Source organism: Plectropomus leopardus, chromosome 18 (genome assembly GCF_008729295.1).
Source record: "Plectropomus leopardus isolate mb chromosome 18, YSFRI_Pleo_2.0, whole genome shotgun sequence".
In the NCBI taxonomy this organism is placed as follows: Eukaryota; Metazoa; Chordata; class Actinopteri; order Perciformes; family Serranidae; genus Plectropomus; species Plectropomus leopardus.
In genome coordinates, this window is record NC_056480.1 from 11,315,041 (window position 1) to 11,331,744 (window position 16,704).

The 16,704-nt window shown below is 41.0% G+C and overlaps 1 protein-coding gene across 1 annotated transcript in view; it reads left to right on the top strand.

Annotated features, from left to right (window-relative positions):
• The window catches only part of LOC121957836 (ubiquitin-conjugating enzyme E2 E2-like), a 70,665-nt gene extending 54,162 nt beyond the window's left edge, over positions 1 to 16,503 (top strand). The window contains exons 4-6 of the mRNA XM_042506623.1: positions 1,819 to 1,951; positions 9,188 to 9,335; positions 15,786 to 16,503. Of these exons, the coding sequence (XP_042362557.1) occupies positions 1,819 to 1,951; positions 9,188 to 9,335; positions 15,786 to 15,883 (379 nt within the window). The 3' untranslated portion in view covers positions 15,884 to 16,503. The remainder of the gene's footprint in view (positions 1 to 1,818; positions 1,952 to 9,187; positions 9,336 to 15,785) is intronic.
• The last annotated feature ends 201 nt before the right edge of the window (positions 16,504 to 16,704 follow it).

Below are 16,704 nucleotides of genomic sequence, written 5' to 3' on the forward strand. Positions count from 1 at the left end.
TTTTCAATTGTGGTCGAAGACTTCCTGATAGATAGAACCTGTCAATAAGTATGTCATGGTCTACAGTGTCAGTCTCCGCAATCTCAGTAGTGTCTATCAGTACTATCAGTACTATTCGATTTAAGGGCCTGTGACAAATTTTGGATGGATGGATGGATGGAATTAGTAAATATCCTCATTGTCTTTTTCTTTGCTGACTGGCTCTAGACCACTACATGCAAATTTCAAAATAAAGATGCATCTTAAAGATGGCAATATGTATTGATGTCTTTGCATTGCATGGGATTACTACACTACATGGGATTGTTGATCACTGAATAGCTATAATGATTCATATCATTGCATCATGACACTCCTCGTAATTGGTAGAAAACAGATTACATTTTTAAAAATGCATTCTTTTGATTGCAAGACATAATGGAGCTGCCAAGGAACCAATTTTTCCAAGATTTTGGGAACAAAATGCAGTTTAGAGATGGGTCTGTAGATGCTTTGGGGGAAGTTTGGCTTTTTTAACGTGTTGAAATATGTGCAGGTTTAGTGCCAGAGCAAGGAGAGCTGTTAAAATAATAAAAAATAATAATAAAAGATCAATATAGCCTCAAAGGGACCACAATGAAAATAAGCCTTAGGAATTTATTGTGTTATCTTGACTTCTTTTTCTTTCATTCAAGTACTCGCAACCTTGGCTGAGCTTGTTTTCCTTTTCAGTCTAAAATAAATTGTCTAAAATATCAATCAGTCACCATATTTTGTCATTTATTTAACCAAATCTGGCAGTGCTGCTCTACAACCAAACCATTGGCGTTTAAAAATCTATTTGTCACACGTAGATTTCTACATCAATGTCACATAAGGCCACAGCCTCATGCCGAGCAGAGCGATTTATTGGCCCTCTTGTCCCCCGTCGGCCCTGGTACACTATCGCTCTCCAGGACTATTTTTATCCATCCAGGAGAACATGTCGGCATCCTTTCCCCGGCCCGCTCCCATAATTCCTCTCTGTGTCCAAACACACGCTGACAAGAAATAGGTCTGCAGTGGCCCGGTGCTTTACAACAGGCTGCTGTTTCACATGAACAACTCCACTCACACTCTCATCTTACATTTATGTACCTCACACACGCTCTCACTCACTCGCTCTCCTTCTCTTTCTCTCTCTCCTGCTCGCTCTCTCTGGCTTTCTCTCTGTGTGTAAATGATGAAAGTAAAAGTAATACAAGAAACCGACAGGGGCATCTGGCCTAATTCCAATAGAAAATGGAATTGGATTAGTGCCTCTCTTCGCACAGCTGTGTGTGTGTTTTTTTGTGTGACTGTGTACATGTGTGTGTTTTGTGGCAAGAATCAAGGCAACAATGGAGCTCAGCAGCAGCCAGCTGCCCAACGGTGAATCGCTGATGAACAGTGAGGAAACAGAGCCGCCACTGCTGCTGCCGCTCATCACCTTCCTCTGTGTGTGTGTGTGTGTGTGTGTGTGTGTGTGTGTGTGTGTGTGTGGTTTTGAGTGTGTTGTTTGGTGTGTGTTTCATGCTTGCCTGCATATCTCAGACAGATCAGTCATCCACATGACATTGATCATACTCATCATTTCTCCTGGCTTACAGATGCAGTCTTTGTTATTTACACTGTAGTAATGTTGCATAATCTTCAAGAACTTTAAACGGCAGCTGTGTGCAGCTGATTTAACATCTGATAATCACACACTATTTATTCAATCCCTTGCTGCTGCAGAGAAAATTGAGTTACAAGATTAAAGCGTCTTTTCCTCTCTAACGGCTGCATGTAGATTAACTGTTTTCCTCTTCTCTCCCTCAGTGCCGGTCCTAAAGGAGACAACATCTACGAATGGAGGTCGACCATCCTGGGCCCTCCAGGCTCCGTGTATGAGGGTGGAGTGTTTTTCCTGGACATCGCCTTCACACCAGACTACCCTTTCAAACCACCCAAGGTGAGCCTAGCCTTGCAGCTATGCAGCGCCGCCCCCCGCTCCTTCACCCAGAACTTTGAACAATGTCACCATTGTCCCAGCAGGCTGTCAGCGCTTAACCCTGTTGTCCAGCAACAATGACTTGTTTAGGCTTCTTCACCTACAGCACGTTGGCAAAATAATGTGCAACAGCAGCACAGAGAAATGACACTAGTGTGAAGACAAATGATGGGCCTATACTCTTCTCCTACAGTATAATGTTAAAGAAAAGGGAGGTGTTATTTGATATTTGTCTTGATGTCAATAAGCCTTGTCTGAAATTCCCACTGTTTCTGTAGGAACCAGTAGTCTTTCATCTAGCAAAAAGTGGAATGAAAAACATTACTTGCCAACCTTATTTCCATAGCAAACTCTAAACAATATTTCAGTGAACATGTGTGTGAATCCGGCTTTGAAATCATGTTTCTGCTCTGCAGTCGAGAACACGGGTAGTTTTTTAATTAACGTCAAGTGAGCATTAACAGTATATGTGCATCTCTTGTTCAAGAGTTTTAGAATGACAACCGTGTCTAGATTATACATATCCGTCTTTTGTATTTTATTGGTATAAACCATAGACTGCTTAAAATAATGGACATAGCCACCGTGAAGTTACCCATTGGTTTTTGGATTCCCACTTTTCAGCCTCGAGTTGACATTTTGACCGTCATCATGTTGGATTTTTGGAGCCAGAAGTGACTACACTTGTAACCGTGGTTAAATGGCTGAGATGACATTAATATTAAAAATGCATCACAAAAACGTTGAGTTAATTTACTGGAATAGGACTAAAATTGATCTAATTCGATCAAAAGACTAAGAAAAGCTGTAAAACATTGAGTCACAAATGTAGAGTTTGATTTTTTAACAAGACTTGGCAATCTCTTGAACCGTAATCACTGTAGTTTTTATCAAACAAACAGGAGAAAATAGTAAGTTTGTAGGGGACTATTTTCATCAGTAGATTAATCCACATTTTGCGCTCTAGTGAGTATTTGGGGCAGCAAGACGATGTGTGTGGGACTGAATCAAAATAAACTACAGTGTGTGTGTTTGTGGTAATGAAGGAACATGTCACCCAGTGCAGCTGTGTGGCTTATTGATGTGTTTTTAATAGTCTTTGGACAACAGTAGAGCTCTATGGCGCAGAGGAAGAGGATAAATCAGGCTTTGATACCAACACAATAATTGTTAGTGGATACACTCACTGTTTGTTCAGTTCTGCACATGGGATTTGCTGACAAGGAGAAAAATATAGAATTTGACAAGAGGTAACCTTTAACTTTCTTGTTATTGTGTCCCCTTTTGATATGCTAGCATTCAGCAGCATTTGGCTTCCCTCCAGTGAGGCTGTGGGTTTGTGGGTATGTGTGTGTGTGTTCTGCTGATGCAAGTGTGTGTCAGTATTTACACATTAGACTGGTTGACAGCGGTTGCCACCTCTCTCAGTTTGAGTTGTGCTTCGGAAATATGTCTTGGTTTTGGTTTCAGGCCTAGAAATACTCGCTTTCTATTAGCTATTTAGAGACACATGTCATGAAAAAAAAAAAATAAAACAAATAAACTGGAAAATATTTTAGGATATCCACCATGTTTGTCTTGTTTTAATATGGATCATTCATCATGGACTTGGCTTTCTTTGGATCGTGGTTCAGAAGTGAAAGAACTGAAAGCAACAACAGCACAGATTTGAGATATCATGTGTGCAAAGCTTGACCTGAAGGCGTTCCTCAAGGAAAGGTCAGCCAGTCACCACAAATATTGGGATTCAACCTCTGGGGATCATGAATATTCACAGCAAATGTAACAAATCAGTTTTCATCATACCTTTTAACAAAATTGGGGACAAGGGTAAATTGACTGTGGTGTTCAAGAAAGAGTTGAGCCCCGTTTTACAGAAATGCATGAAAAGACTACCACCTCTTAGTGGTGGCATGTGATGTGTTAATGGAAACAACACTGGTTCAACACATTCTCATCCCAAGTCATAACATATAACTGCTTTGCAGTGGACTTTGCTTCTACATATTACACTCTAGGTATCTGTCTGTGTCTCCTCTTTACGTTCCAGTATGCCAATATCGTATGTCAACACAAGCACATAAACATATTTCATATATTTACACATTTAAATCAGTGATTTACATTAACTCAATAAAACTACGCAGATTAAAAAAAAAGTTATGTGGAACAAAGTGAAATGACAGGAAAAAAGGATTGAGCATGCCTTTGTTTGCAGTGCCAGCTTTTCAGACGCTTCCTGTGTGGAGTAATCAATCTCTTATAGGGAGTTTGGCTCATTCTTCCACACATACAGTCCCTAAATCTGTAGGATTCTGGGCGGCCCGCCAGGCGAATCTTGATCTTCACTTTCTTCCACAAATATTCTAATGGGTTTAAGTCTGGTGATTGACTGGGTCAGTCAAACACCTTTATTTTCTACCTCTAAAACCAATAACGTCCTCCTTTGCATTATGTTTTGTATGTATTTGTTACCATTTTTTAATTTCAACTCTTTGTATTCCACAGTTGTTGCCTAAAAAGACACTGTAGCCTTGTGTGAATGACTTCCTGATTATTTCTATCTGTCGTATGTCTCCCATGATAATTTAAGTTAATGATAAAGTCGGATGTGAGTCACTTCTCCCTCATCTTCTCACACATTTGGCCTCTAAAGGGAGGGAAATGTGTTTATGGTAACACTGACACGTTCAGGAAGTTGGATTTATTTTGTTAAATAGAAGAAAGGGTTTGCAGAAAAACATTTAAATTCCTCAACCTTAAAAGAGCCAGTATCGGTATAAGTACTGAAATTTAAGCATATTTTAAATCAGTGGCTCCCAGTGGGTGGCGGTCCAAAGTGGATTGTTTAGGTCCAAATTAAATGGGCCACAAGTGAAATGTGAATGTGTCAAGTTTGTAAAAAGCACACATTATTTTAAGTGTAATGAATGTTTGGCACAGAGCTTTTATTTTGATGTGCCATCTCTGTATATTCGTGCAATATGTTTTATTTCTGTGGTCTAAGCCAACATGTTTACATTTTGTGAAATACAATGAGCTATTTTATCTAATGTGGGGACCTTGAACTAAAGACTAAGGAGAAATCTGGACCCCGTGGTTGGACCAGTTGGGAACAACTGCTTTAAATGACCCCCAGCTCTGATTCACACAATGCAAACCAGAGTCAAAAGGGAACTTCAGTGGCGCCCAGAAAAACAAGTGGCTTCCTCTACCTGTAGACTAAATAAAACTCCCTCTGCTGTAGATCACATTTGTGGTTTGATTGGCCATTTCATACTGAAAAAAATGTAATGTTTTTACAGTAAATCATATCTATTGTGAATTTTGTTTCAGCCCTGGGTATAAAACTTAAAGTCTGGTGGAATTCATGACTCCCAAAACGCAACAATGTTCTCTTCGTTCCCTCCTGACCAGCTAAAACTGCCTCTTTCCTGGCAGTCCCCGCTGAAGGGGAAACTGAGCTCGTCTTAACTCTTGGCCTCCTGCTGCCTTGTTTTTCCAGTCTGGCTGTGAGCTGTGCCATCCAGCAGCTCACCGGCTCACAGCCACCAATCCGACAGCTGCAGCTGCTCACTACACCGATTGCTCACTAATGTTGGGATGATAAGGCCAGTTAAGGCTGACACTGACACTCGTAGATAGAGGTTGAGGGTAGCACGGACATTATTTCAGTATTTGTGTTTTGGTCCAAGGTGAGTCCATTCCAGGGCCTGTTGAGCTGAACCACCCAGAGACAGAGAGAGATTACACTCCTCTAACATTATCCCCCTATATCAACTCTAATTTCCTCATGGCTTTGAACTCGATTTCGCAGCACACTTTATCTTTCTCTGCGTGATATCTGTCTCATTCTCAAACTGTTTAACGTGCCATGAAGCGCCATAAAGTCTGAGACTTGAGGATGATTGTCCATTCAACACATTTCCTCCTTTAAACCAAGCCTTTCTGTTCTGTCTATATTGAGGTATGTCACGATGACTGCCTTGTCATCAAACTGTGAAGCAGATCAATTGCTTTTCATTTAGTTTGCCAAAAATAACTATTAATGTGGACATTGTAAATGAGTAGAAAAGAGTTAATGATAGAGTAACATGTTTTTTTTTTTTATAGCAAAGCCAAATATGGACCTTGGGTAGGGAACTTCTGCGGCTTGCAGAACCATTGAAAGGTCCTAATATCATAATATTTACAAGACTGACTCTAGGGCTGGGAAATATGATGACATACAGTGTGAAATAACACATTTGTTGACTGTCAGGGAGGTTTTGATAGCGTTTATAGCAGGTAGGTTTTCCTTCAGTGTCTCTGGTTGTGCAGAACCATTGTGGGAAATTCAACAAATCAGTGAAATTTGAGATAATGGGCAAATTCAGTTTAGAGGACTTAAGAATCGATGTGATGAAACACCTTCATTTTTCATTTAATTCACAGAATTATCTTGAGGACAGGCATTGCCATCTGTACATGCTCCCCAGAGGAGGAAGTTTTCATTTTGGACTCACAGTGGCGGATCATTGTAAAGGCGACACGGGCAGGGCCACACAAAGGGGGGTACCAAAATTAAACCTAAAAATCAATATTTATTTATTTCAAATTGGCATTTAATAAAAGAAGAAAAAAAGACACTCAAAAGAATCGAACAGAAGTATTAGGTCAAGCTGGAACACTTAGTTGATTGAAAGATAATGAATCAGCACCTATTTTGATCATTAATAAATCGTTTTGGTAATTTTTTAAGCAAAAATGAAAAACACTTGCGGGTTCATACAACATTTATGGTCAGACAAAAGCCATCCAGGGAGCAGTACAAAAAAAAAGAAAAGAAAAACAAAAAAGATGACATTCGCAAATTAGCACACACCATATTCTTTTATTGTTGTTTGTAAGCTAAGTTGTTTATTTTTTGTCTTATTTATTGTTTCTTTTTTGTGCAATAAATACAATACATGTAAAAGATAATAATATTAATGATGATAATAAAATATATATATTGGAGATTGGGGGTGAAAACTTGCCTTGGGCGCTCAATCTGCACAGTCCGGCACTGTAGACACTCCTGTAGTACTTCCCTTCAAATTATCCGCCTTGATATAATATATTGAAAACTAATGGTGTTTAGATATTCATATTGAGGTTTTCTGTGAGAGCTGCATTTGCTCTAGCCACACATAAATGTGTTCAGATCAAAATGAAAGCTGCTTGGTTAAAAAAATAGAGGATACAGAGGTTGTGTTTAGAGGCAGAGGGATGAATCCATAATACAGAGGGGATGCAGGATTAGACCCACAGCTTTTGTTAGGCGGAGGCAGCATCATAATCTATTAGCATCAGCCATGATGGGATTACAGGCTGTTAATGAGACCACACAGGCTGGCCAAGGATCTTTTTCATGGCTGCTGGGCTGCCAGCTTTAGCATGCCACCGCTAACTGGAGGTGTAGAAACAGAAGAGGAGACCTGCCCTCAACCAGTCACCATCAATCACCTCATCTCCTGTCTGCCTTTGCTTGTCACATCTCCGGAAATACTTTCATGTAATGAAAAGCGGCCTGTTTATTGCTCTGTCTGTCTGTCACGAATCAGCCGGCATCCCTGCAGTAATACCAGTGTGGAATGTGAGGAAGAGAGGGCTGGGCTCGCATGCGATGGTTGTTTGTTTCTCAGTCGAGAAGGAGATGTGAAGGGAGGAATGGCGAGTTAATGAGAGGATAGAAGAGGGAAGAGCAAGAGGAAAGGCTGCAGTCGCAAAGCAAACAGAGAAGGGGGGATGGAGCACGAGCTGCTGCCTGTCCTGGTCAGCAGGCTTCGTTTAGGGAAGCAGAGGTCAAAGGTCTCTCCTTAATGATGTTGTGCTCCCTGTGCTGATGTTAGGCTCTGCTGAGCTCCACGGGACTCTGTTCACTTGACTGGTGACTGTGGTGATGAACAGAGACGGTCAGTATACATCATGTATCTCAGTCAATCTTCCAAAATACTGACCTTTGCATCCACTGTAGAACAGCCTCGGGTATTCAGATGGAGGGGAGATAAGGCAGATGTTTATTAATAAAGTATGATTTTGGCAGCCATCCATTATAAGGTTGTATGGACTCAGTCAGAGTCAATCAGAATTTGAAGGTTTTATTTTCACACCTGACTATTAAAAACGTTTTTTCTGGAATTATTATTCAGTCCCTCTAGATTTTGCAGTCTGTTTTTGTGATGGTTGTGGCCTGAAATGCCTGAATTCACAGCAGCTTTTCTAAAACATTGCAATGGCAGTTGTGGTATGCAGTTGTATTTTTAGCCGTTTTTGTAATGAAATTCAGGGGACAAGTGGAAACTGCAAATGCAAAGCTTATGATTATGTAGTTTCCCACAGAATTATAATCTATTCACGATATGATGCAATATGATACGATACAATACGATACGATACGATACGATGCGATATGCTTTATTTTCCCTGGAGGGAAATTTGTCTTGGTCTCAGATACTGCGCCCATAAATGCCTTCACAGTTACAATAAAACAAACAACATTTGAACAAAACAGCTCAAGGTATACCAAATCAGATTAAATATATATATATACAAATAAATACAAAATATTGCACATACTTTGCACATACCACACATTGCACACACCCCATTGTTGAAATAGCATGGAACTATCCCTGCAGTGTTAAGCAGCATTGCTTAAAGGTTTGATGGAGGTAGGAACAAATGAGTTTTTAAAGCAGTGGAGATTGCAGCGGGGAACTCTGTATCATCTGCCGCAGGGCGAGACATTATTTGTGATGGTAGGCGGTGAATGAGAGGGGGGCAGCAACATCTGATCACCGATTATCAACTGTTACTGCCGTTCCGAAGCAACGCTAAAGGATCTTCTCTGTAAAATGCAGCTCTACATTGAAATAAGATTTGAACTAAGTTAAATAGTTAATAAAAATAAAAATTGTGGCAAAGTTGAGGTGAATGGACAAAATTTTACAGAGTAAACACAGAGTGGTTTACAGATGTTCCTGTCCTAAACACATAAATATTGTTTTATGATGAATTAAAAAAAATTCTATCCAGGAGTGTTTGAAAAAAGATGCCCACTATCACTAGTCAGATGATCACAATATGGGCATTATGCAATTTTAATCCAAAATGATGGTAGTTTTCCTCTAGAAACCAATAAATTGATCTAACTCTCTGACTGTCTGTGTCTAGGTGACGTTTCGTACGAGGATCTACCACTGCAACATCAACAGTCAGGGTGTGATCTGTCTGGATATCCTGAAGGACAACTGGAGTCCTGCCCTCACCATCTCCAAGGTCTTACTGTCCATCTGCTCCTTGCTCACTGACTGCAACCCTGGTGAGAGCTGCAACACACACACACACACACACACACACACACACACACACACACACACACACACACACACACACACACACACACACACACGCACTTCTCCTGTCATACACTTCCCCTGCTACATTTAGCTTCAGGAGGTTGACTGACATGTCCATTCTGTGTGAATAATGTTCATAGAAGTGTGTCACTTTGAGGATAGACAAGCAGGATTAAGTGATCTGAAGCCTTTTCACACGGCACCTGCAACACTGCTCTCCTCATCTGTCTAAGTTAGCACCACTGAGCTTTGTTTAAAAGAAAAAGGGTCTTTCTGTTGTGTAAATGTTCCATAACAGCTCAATTCAAACATGAATAATTAGCCTGCAAATTAATTTCAGTGATCTTAAAACAGCAGAACATTTACATCTAAGTGCATTAACCTTGTGCTTCAGTGATGACTAAATTAGCTGGGTGGAAATATCTTTCCATGTTAGATTTATTTTAACAGATATATCAGAATTGGCATATTATGGCGAAAACACTAAAAGATATGTTTGCAGGCTATGAAATTTCCTATTCAAAACAGAGACAGAGACATTGTTGTGTTTTTTTTTTGGCATAGTGCCACGAAAACATTGTTGTGTTTCCTGCCAGGATAATGCCATAAAAAGCAGATATTTTAAGCCAATACATGATCTTTTCCTAAGCATAACCAGGCTTTTTTTGTGCCTAAACTGAACCCCTTGTTAACCATAGTCTTATTGAAACATTACGTTTAAACCCACTACATCACAATGTACACATGAACAGGGTTCCCACGGTCATGGAAAACCTGGAAAAGTTGGGATATTTCACAAACACATTTTTCAGGCCTTGATAAGTTATTGAAATCATTGAGAATCGTGGAAGAATCGTGGAATTTTATTGCGTATAATGAAATATTTACAGTTATCTTCCGTGGATAACCCTTCATGTAATCTAACATAATAACAAATTAAGTTTATTTAGCTCTCGACTTAATGTAGCTTTAATATGTATCTATGTGTGACAACTTTTTGTTTATCATGATGTACTTTTTTGCCATTTTCTCTGTGGCTTCCTGTTTGAATCTGATATTTGAAAAGTGATAGAATATTGAAAGTGCTCTAAAATTTGTGGAAAAATTTGGAAATTTTGTCCATTTAAATTTGTGGGAATCCGGTATGTAATGTGCCGATGGTGTGCAGAAACTTACAGTGCCAACATTTATTCTGGTGTTTGCGTTGTGCTATTAGCATTTTGTTAAAGGCACGCTGAGGCCTTTATCAACTGATAACATTTCTCTCTGATAGTCGTTACTATCTCAAAGAAAGGGTATGGCAGTTGTGTGCATGAGAGGCAGAAAAAAAGATTTCTGCACTTTCATAGCATTTGCATTCATCCTCTTCCAATATTGTCTTGTAAACAGTGAGCCTGTGTATTCCTCCATCCTTCAGTGCAGTTTAATCAATATTTAACCAGCACTGGCTGGCTAAACACAACCCTGCAAACAGCTGACACCATTCAAGAAGAAGACATCAACATTTTTAAAGCTAATTAGATCCATTATGGTCCAGTTTACCAGTAGAGCAAAGACCACCACAGGAGACACGTGGAATTCAATCTGTCTTTTATAGACCAATTAAACCAGTCTCTCCCAGTTTGACTGCCCCTCAGCTGCCAATACGATTAATGTGCATTGGTTTGAAGATTAAATTGAGCAAGCAGAGGTGATAAAAGCAAAACATGTGTCCAGTATCACAGCAATGAGATTTAGAGTGAAAGAACTGTGAGAAATGTGCCAGAGTGAGAAAGGAAGGGGAACAGGAATGAAAGGGGCAGGAGAATGACAGGTGATTTCACATGTGAATAGTGGGGAATGAGATGGCAACAGAAAAGAAAAAGCGAGGGACGAGGGGGGGAGAGGGGGGCTGATGGTGCTGATTGTGAAGACCTCTGATGATAGCTTGTGTCCTCTCTGCGGGGATTGCTCTTTGATAACGTAGCAGCGGAGATTCTCCCTTCGTGGGCGAAAATGAGAATAGCTTTCCCCTCTCCTCCTCTTCCTCCTCCACGATATTTTCAGATGTTGGTGAGATGAAATGAGCCAATTCCTTTAAAGTACGATACAAAAGAGACTTGATCGACACCCCGTCCCCACCAAAAAAAAAAAACACGTCACCCCTCCTCCGTGTTACCCACGCACTTTCTATCCGTCTTTCTGCCTCTTGCCTCATCAGAATCAGTCCGCTCGCTTCTCACCACTTGCTTAAGTTTTTTAAACCCAGCCTCAAGTGCCGAACGTGGGCTCCCGGATCTGAAATACCCTAAAAATATCCCTTCTTCCCTCTCCACCGCCTTCCCGTCTGAAGATTTTCTTTCCCGTGCAGGCGGGGATCATTGGCATGTAGCTCATTAAAGCGGGGGAAGGGGACGGAATGACAGTTAATCAACCCTCCCAGGGCTGCCGTCCCTGCCGTCATGCCACATTTAACCCTGCATCACGTCCCACAAGCAGATGTCTACCTGGGGCGTCCTGGTGGCTCGTGTGGGCTCAGCCACATGCCATGTCACAGTGTATCTGGGGCTCAAATCCAGCCCAGGGCTTCTGTCCAATGCCATTCCTTTTTTCTCCACCGCTCCGCCTGTCACAACCTCCGTGGAACCCAAAAAATAAAATTTTTAACAAAGCCAGAGGGATTCCTCCTCAGTGATTCCAGTGTCTGCTTTTTCCCCTTCGGTAGCTTCAGGGGTGTCAGTTGGTCAAAACGGCAATAACACATGCCTCACCCTGCCTTAAAGGAGGGATTTACTATCTGGGTTGTATCGGAATATGCGAGATAAAGACAGTTTATGTCCTCAGCTAGTGAAGCTCCTTTGTGCCGTCTGTGCAACAACCGATGTGGCTGAAAACACACACACCTAGTTGTTACAAAAAGGGCTGAAATTACCATAAAATTACTCCCACAGCTCACACAGTGTAATCTGTTTTATTATTATTATTGCACTGTTGGTCCAACAGTCCCAATATTTGCCTCATTATCTTCTGGAACTTACAAAACTCAGGTCACCCAGAAGACATCTGGACAGGGTGCCTTGCTGCTTTACGCTTAGTTCACACTGGATGCGGAAGCGCCCTGATATGTTAATTGTCGTGCAGCCGCCTGGCAGCAGTAGTCTGGCAGCAGTAGTGTGGCCTTTCACACTAAGAGCTTATTTCTCCTCGCTAGTCAGCAGCAGTCCTCCTTCTCAGCTCGTTTCTAATCACACGGAGAGCTCTGTCCCTGCTTGTTTGTGTGTCTCTGACTGTGTGTCTGTGTGTGTCTGCACATCTTTCTCCCTCTTCGTAGACAAAACTGACAATCATCGTGGAATTTCATCATTTATCATGATCAGGTCATACATATCATATCAAGTAGACTATTTAATGTGTTTTTGGGCGTTTGTATGGTGTTTTTAAAGGCCTCAGTATGCTGCAAACAGACCAGTTCCTACAGCATGTTGTCCAACTGTGTCTGAAGGTTTAAGTGTTTGTCACTGTTCACAGGCAGAGCCTCATTCTGGTTGTATCTCACTGCCTTCACAATCTCCCTGAAAAAAATCTTTGTTTTGAGTGTTTTTGTGAAGTTGACATGATGAATTGTACAAATGGGTATAACAATGCTCATTGTCAGGCTCTCCACACAGGCATTCACAGTTTTGCACTTGGTAGTACATATGATAAGAAAAAAAGAGAGCTTGAGATATTGTCAGTTTTAGAAAGTTGGCAGCAAGTTAATTCCACCATTGGAAAATAGTGTTTCAGATGCTTTAAGATTATTTAACAAGCTTTTAGCTTGAAGCCAGCTGAGGCCCGGAGCTCCTTCTTCTAATCTAAGAAGTCCTTAAAAATGACTTGTTGCATGTTCAAGCTGTCAAAAATATCTTATTCTAATCATTCTAGTAGCACACAGGCATTTTTTTGCTGCAATGGCAGAATGAAGCTGAATATTTGGGTCACTTTGACAGATTGACACTTTGACACTCATGCACTTTTCTCAACTTTGAACCTGCTGCTTACTTTTGTGTTGCTGTGTGTTTTATATGTTTGTTGGCACGTGTCTGTGTGTCTGAAATGTCTGTTTGTTTTTTATCTCAGCGATTTGATATTGTTTTTATTGTATTGATAGTTGTTTTTAGTAGATTTATTATTACCTTTTTATTTGCACAGAACTGTCACTCAGATGCACTGTATGGAGCTGGTGAGAAATTGCATTTTATTTAATTCTGCGTATGGGAATACTCAGTGAAATGAAAACATTAATTTTGAATCTTGACATTGATAGAGCAGAAACTGACAGTTATAGATAAATTATGATAATCAAATCCAGAGATTCCACGATTGTTTTCAATCAGTTTCTGCTCTGTGGATGTTGACACTCTTGGAGCGAGCCTCAATGGGCCATGAGAGGATCTGCCGTTTTGGCACTTTGCGTTGGTTTCATTTTTCAGTCTCAGTTGCTGCTTCACTTAAATTTTATGAGGTTGTTGTGTGCTTTACATATTATAAAATCCCTTAACCAGGGTTGGAAATTAGCACCAGCCACCAGCCAAATGCTGGTTAAATATGCAGATGGACACTCACCAGCCAAAAAAAAAAACAATGGTAATCTACTGAGTGTCTGGGAGATCTTGAAATCCACAAGCCACTATGGCAGGTGGACAAAAAAAAAAGTTAATTCCAACCCTGCCCTTAATGCAACTTTATGATTTGTGATGGTGTACTTGTAAGTTTTTCAGTTTTGGAAAGTTATGGAAATTGCTGGGCTGGATTTCTTTCAATATCCTGGCACCTTAAATTCATATGTGTGAAAAGAGCACCACTGCTGCTTCATCCACAATGGCAATCTTTGGGAGCTCTAACGTAAAAAAAGTTCAATCATAGCTTTCAAAATACAAATTGGTCAAACAAGAAGAGAATAATGCAGTCACTGACGTGATGATTCAGGACACGAAATCATTCACAAGCTTTCACCAACTGACAATCCCAACAGGATTCCTGCCTTTGACTCGAGCCGTCACCTCAGAAGTCAGATGCTTCCAGTTTCAAGCCACAATGCTATGATATGTAAGGATCCATTCATCCAGAAATATGGGCATAAGCCTGTGAAAACCCCCATCATTGAAACCCAAGCAGGGATTAGTGCTGAGGGGTGTTTGTGCTGCTTGCTCAGCCAAGCTCATCACACTGCTCCGTCAGCAGGCCGAGCCCTGCAGGAGACAGTCTGAAGCCAAGCAGAGTGCACGTTAGGCTCGAGGAATTTGTTTCCCTCGCCGTCACCTCAATGAGAAATTGACCGGCGGCACAACGAGTTGAGCAGCAGCACGATCAATAGAAGAGCCGGTGGGAATTCATAATGGTGGCCGTTGACTGACCGGACACGTGAGGTGTATCAACACACGGGACGGCACAGCTGCTGCCGGAGCCCACCATGATCACCTCTGATTTACAGCAGCGCGCACATTTTACAGTGCTGTCGATAAAAGTGTCGGCCACACTGTTCGTCATACGATACAAGCTTCACTTCAGACCACAGGAATGATAGAGCTCCGTTTGTTTGACTTACAGCTCCTCTGTGGTTTTCACCGGTTGTAATAAAATTCCCATGCATGCTGATGACCCAAGGTGGTTTGCCGCAAGTTTCCTCACCATTTTAGACTTTGATACACTGCGTCAGGTAATTGGATATCAACAGCACAGTGCGGCTGTTTGTGTATCATGCTGTATTCCCTAATAGATAAAATAGTACTCTCTCAGATTTTTGAAGGCATCCAACCCTTAGGAAATCTGTTAGTGAACAGGGTTCCTGCAGCTGAAGGCGACGCAGATCTCAGACAGAAGATTTTTTTTAATGCCACTCAGAATTAAGATCAATTTTCTAGTAACCAAACTTGAAGGACAATTTTAGTGAAATGCTTTGTTTTATTATCTACATCAAGTGTTGAAAAACAAGAGTGGAGTAACGGAGCACATGAAAGACAATGAACATTTTATATCATTATAAAAGTCTTCTATTTACTTTACCAACAGAAGTGAGAAATATCTGGTATTTCTGGCTGGTTTTCTGGGTGTTTTTTTTTTTTTTTTTTTTGTTTCTCAGTCTGCATGTAAAATTCCACTGCTTTGACTCCCATCATGGAGAGTTTAAAAAATGATTTTTTTTTTTACAGTTTTGCACAGTGTAACCCCTAATCAGATGTGCTGTCCCAGTACCAAGTGGGTTGCAGCAGGCTGGTATCGTTGGTGTATCTTTTTTCCCTCACAATCGTGCGATTTCTCCAACCATGCGGCCCACAAGGTGGACCGGTCCGTCTTTTGCATTTGCCAGAATCGCTCAATGGCCAGTTGAAGCCTGCTCTGCAGACACTGATTGTTATATTCCGCTCACTGAGTTCAATCCTCTTGTGTTACAGCCGACCCTCTGGTTGGAAGCATCGCCACACAGTACCTGACCAACAGAGCTGAGCACGACAGGATAGCCAAACAGTGGACCAAACGCTACGCCACATAGACCAGCACGACCCCTCCAGGACCCCTGACCCGACCCAACACACACACACCTCCGACACCTCCCCTCCTCCGAAATCTATGGAAGCACACCCGCTCCTGTCATCCACCCTGCCCCCCAACCCAGAGAAATGAACTGTTATTTGTTCCATGCTGACTTGAAAAGCTTCTTTTTTATACAAAGAGTCTATTGGGATTGTATTTTCCAATACACTGAATGTTGATATGGTCATGAAAAGCTTTAATACTGTTATTGTTCTTGTCGTTGTTGTTCTTATTGTTATTGCATTGTTTATAACATTGTTGCCACCCTCGTCATCTTCTTACCTAAAAGCGTGCGTGTACTATTCCCGTTCCATATGATGGTTTCATGTAAAATGATCATACTGAGTGAGTGCATTTAGGTTTTTTTCTTTCAGTGGTTTTTACAGATCAAGGTCAATATTAGTGCATGGCATCAGGATATGTGTTCATGCAGTGGACATGTAGTCATGTAGTGTATTATTTCTGGCATGGAGTGAGCCCATCACCATGTATGACGATAGTGGTAGTTTGCTGTACATTTAATGCCTTGTGAGAATACATACTCATCGAATACTCAATTAAACACTGGCTGTAATGTGACAGACCCCGTCTCCGTGTCGTGCTTTAACATGACTGTGGGTGCGATTACAGTGTGTGTGCATGCAGGCTCATCTCTCACCATTTCCTGTTAGAAATGAGTCATCACGGGCTCACCACTGAGAGTACTGATTACAGTAGTAAAATCCATTTTTTGTGAAATATTTCAAGAACGCCTTGAGGGAATTCCTTAAAATTTAGAAC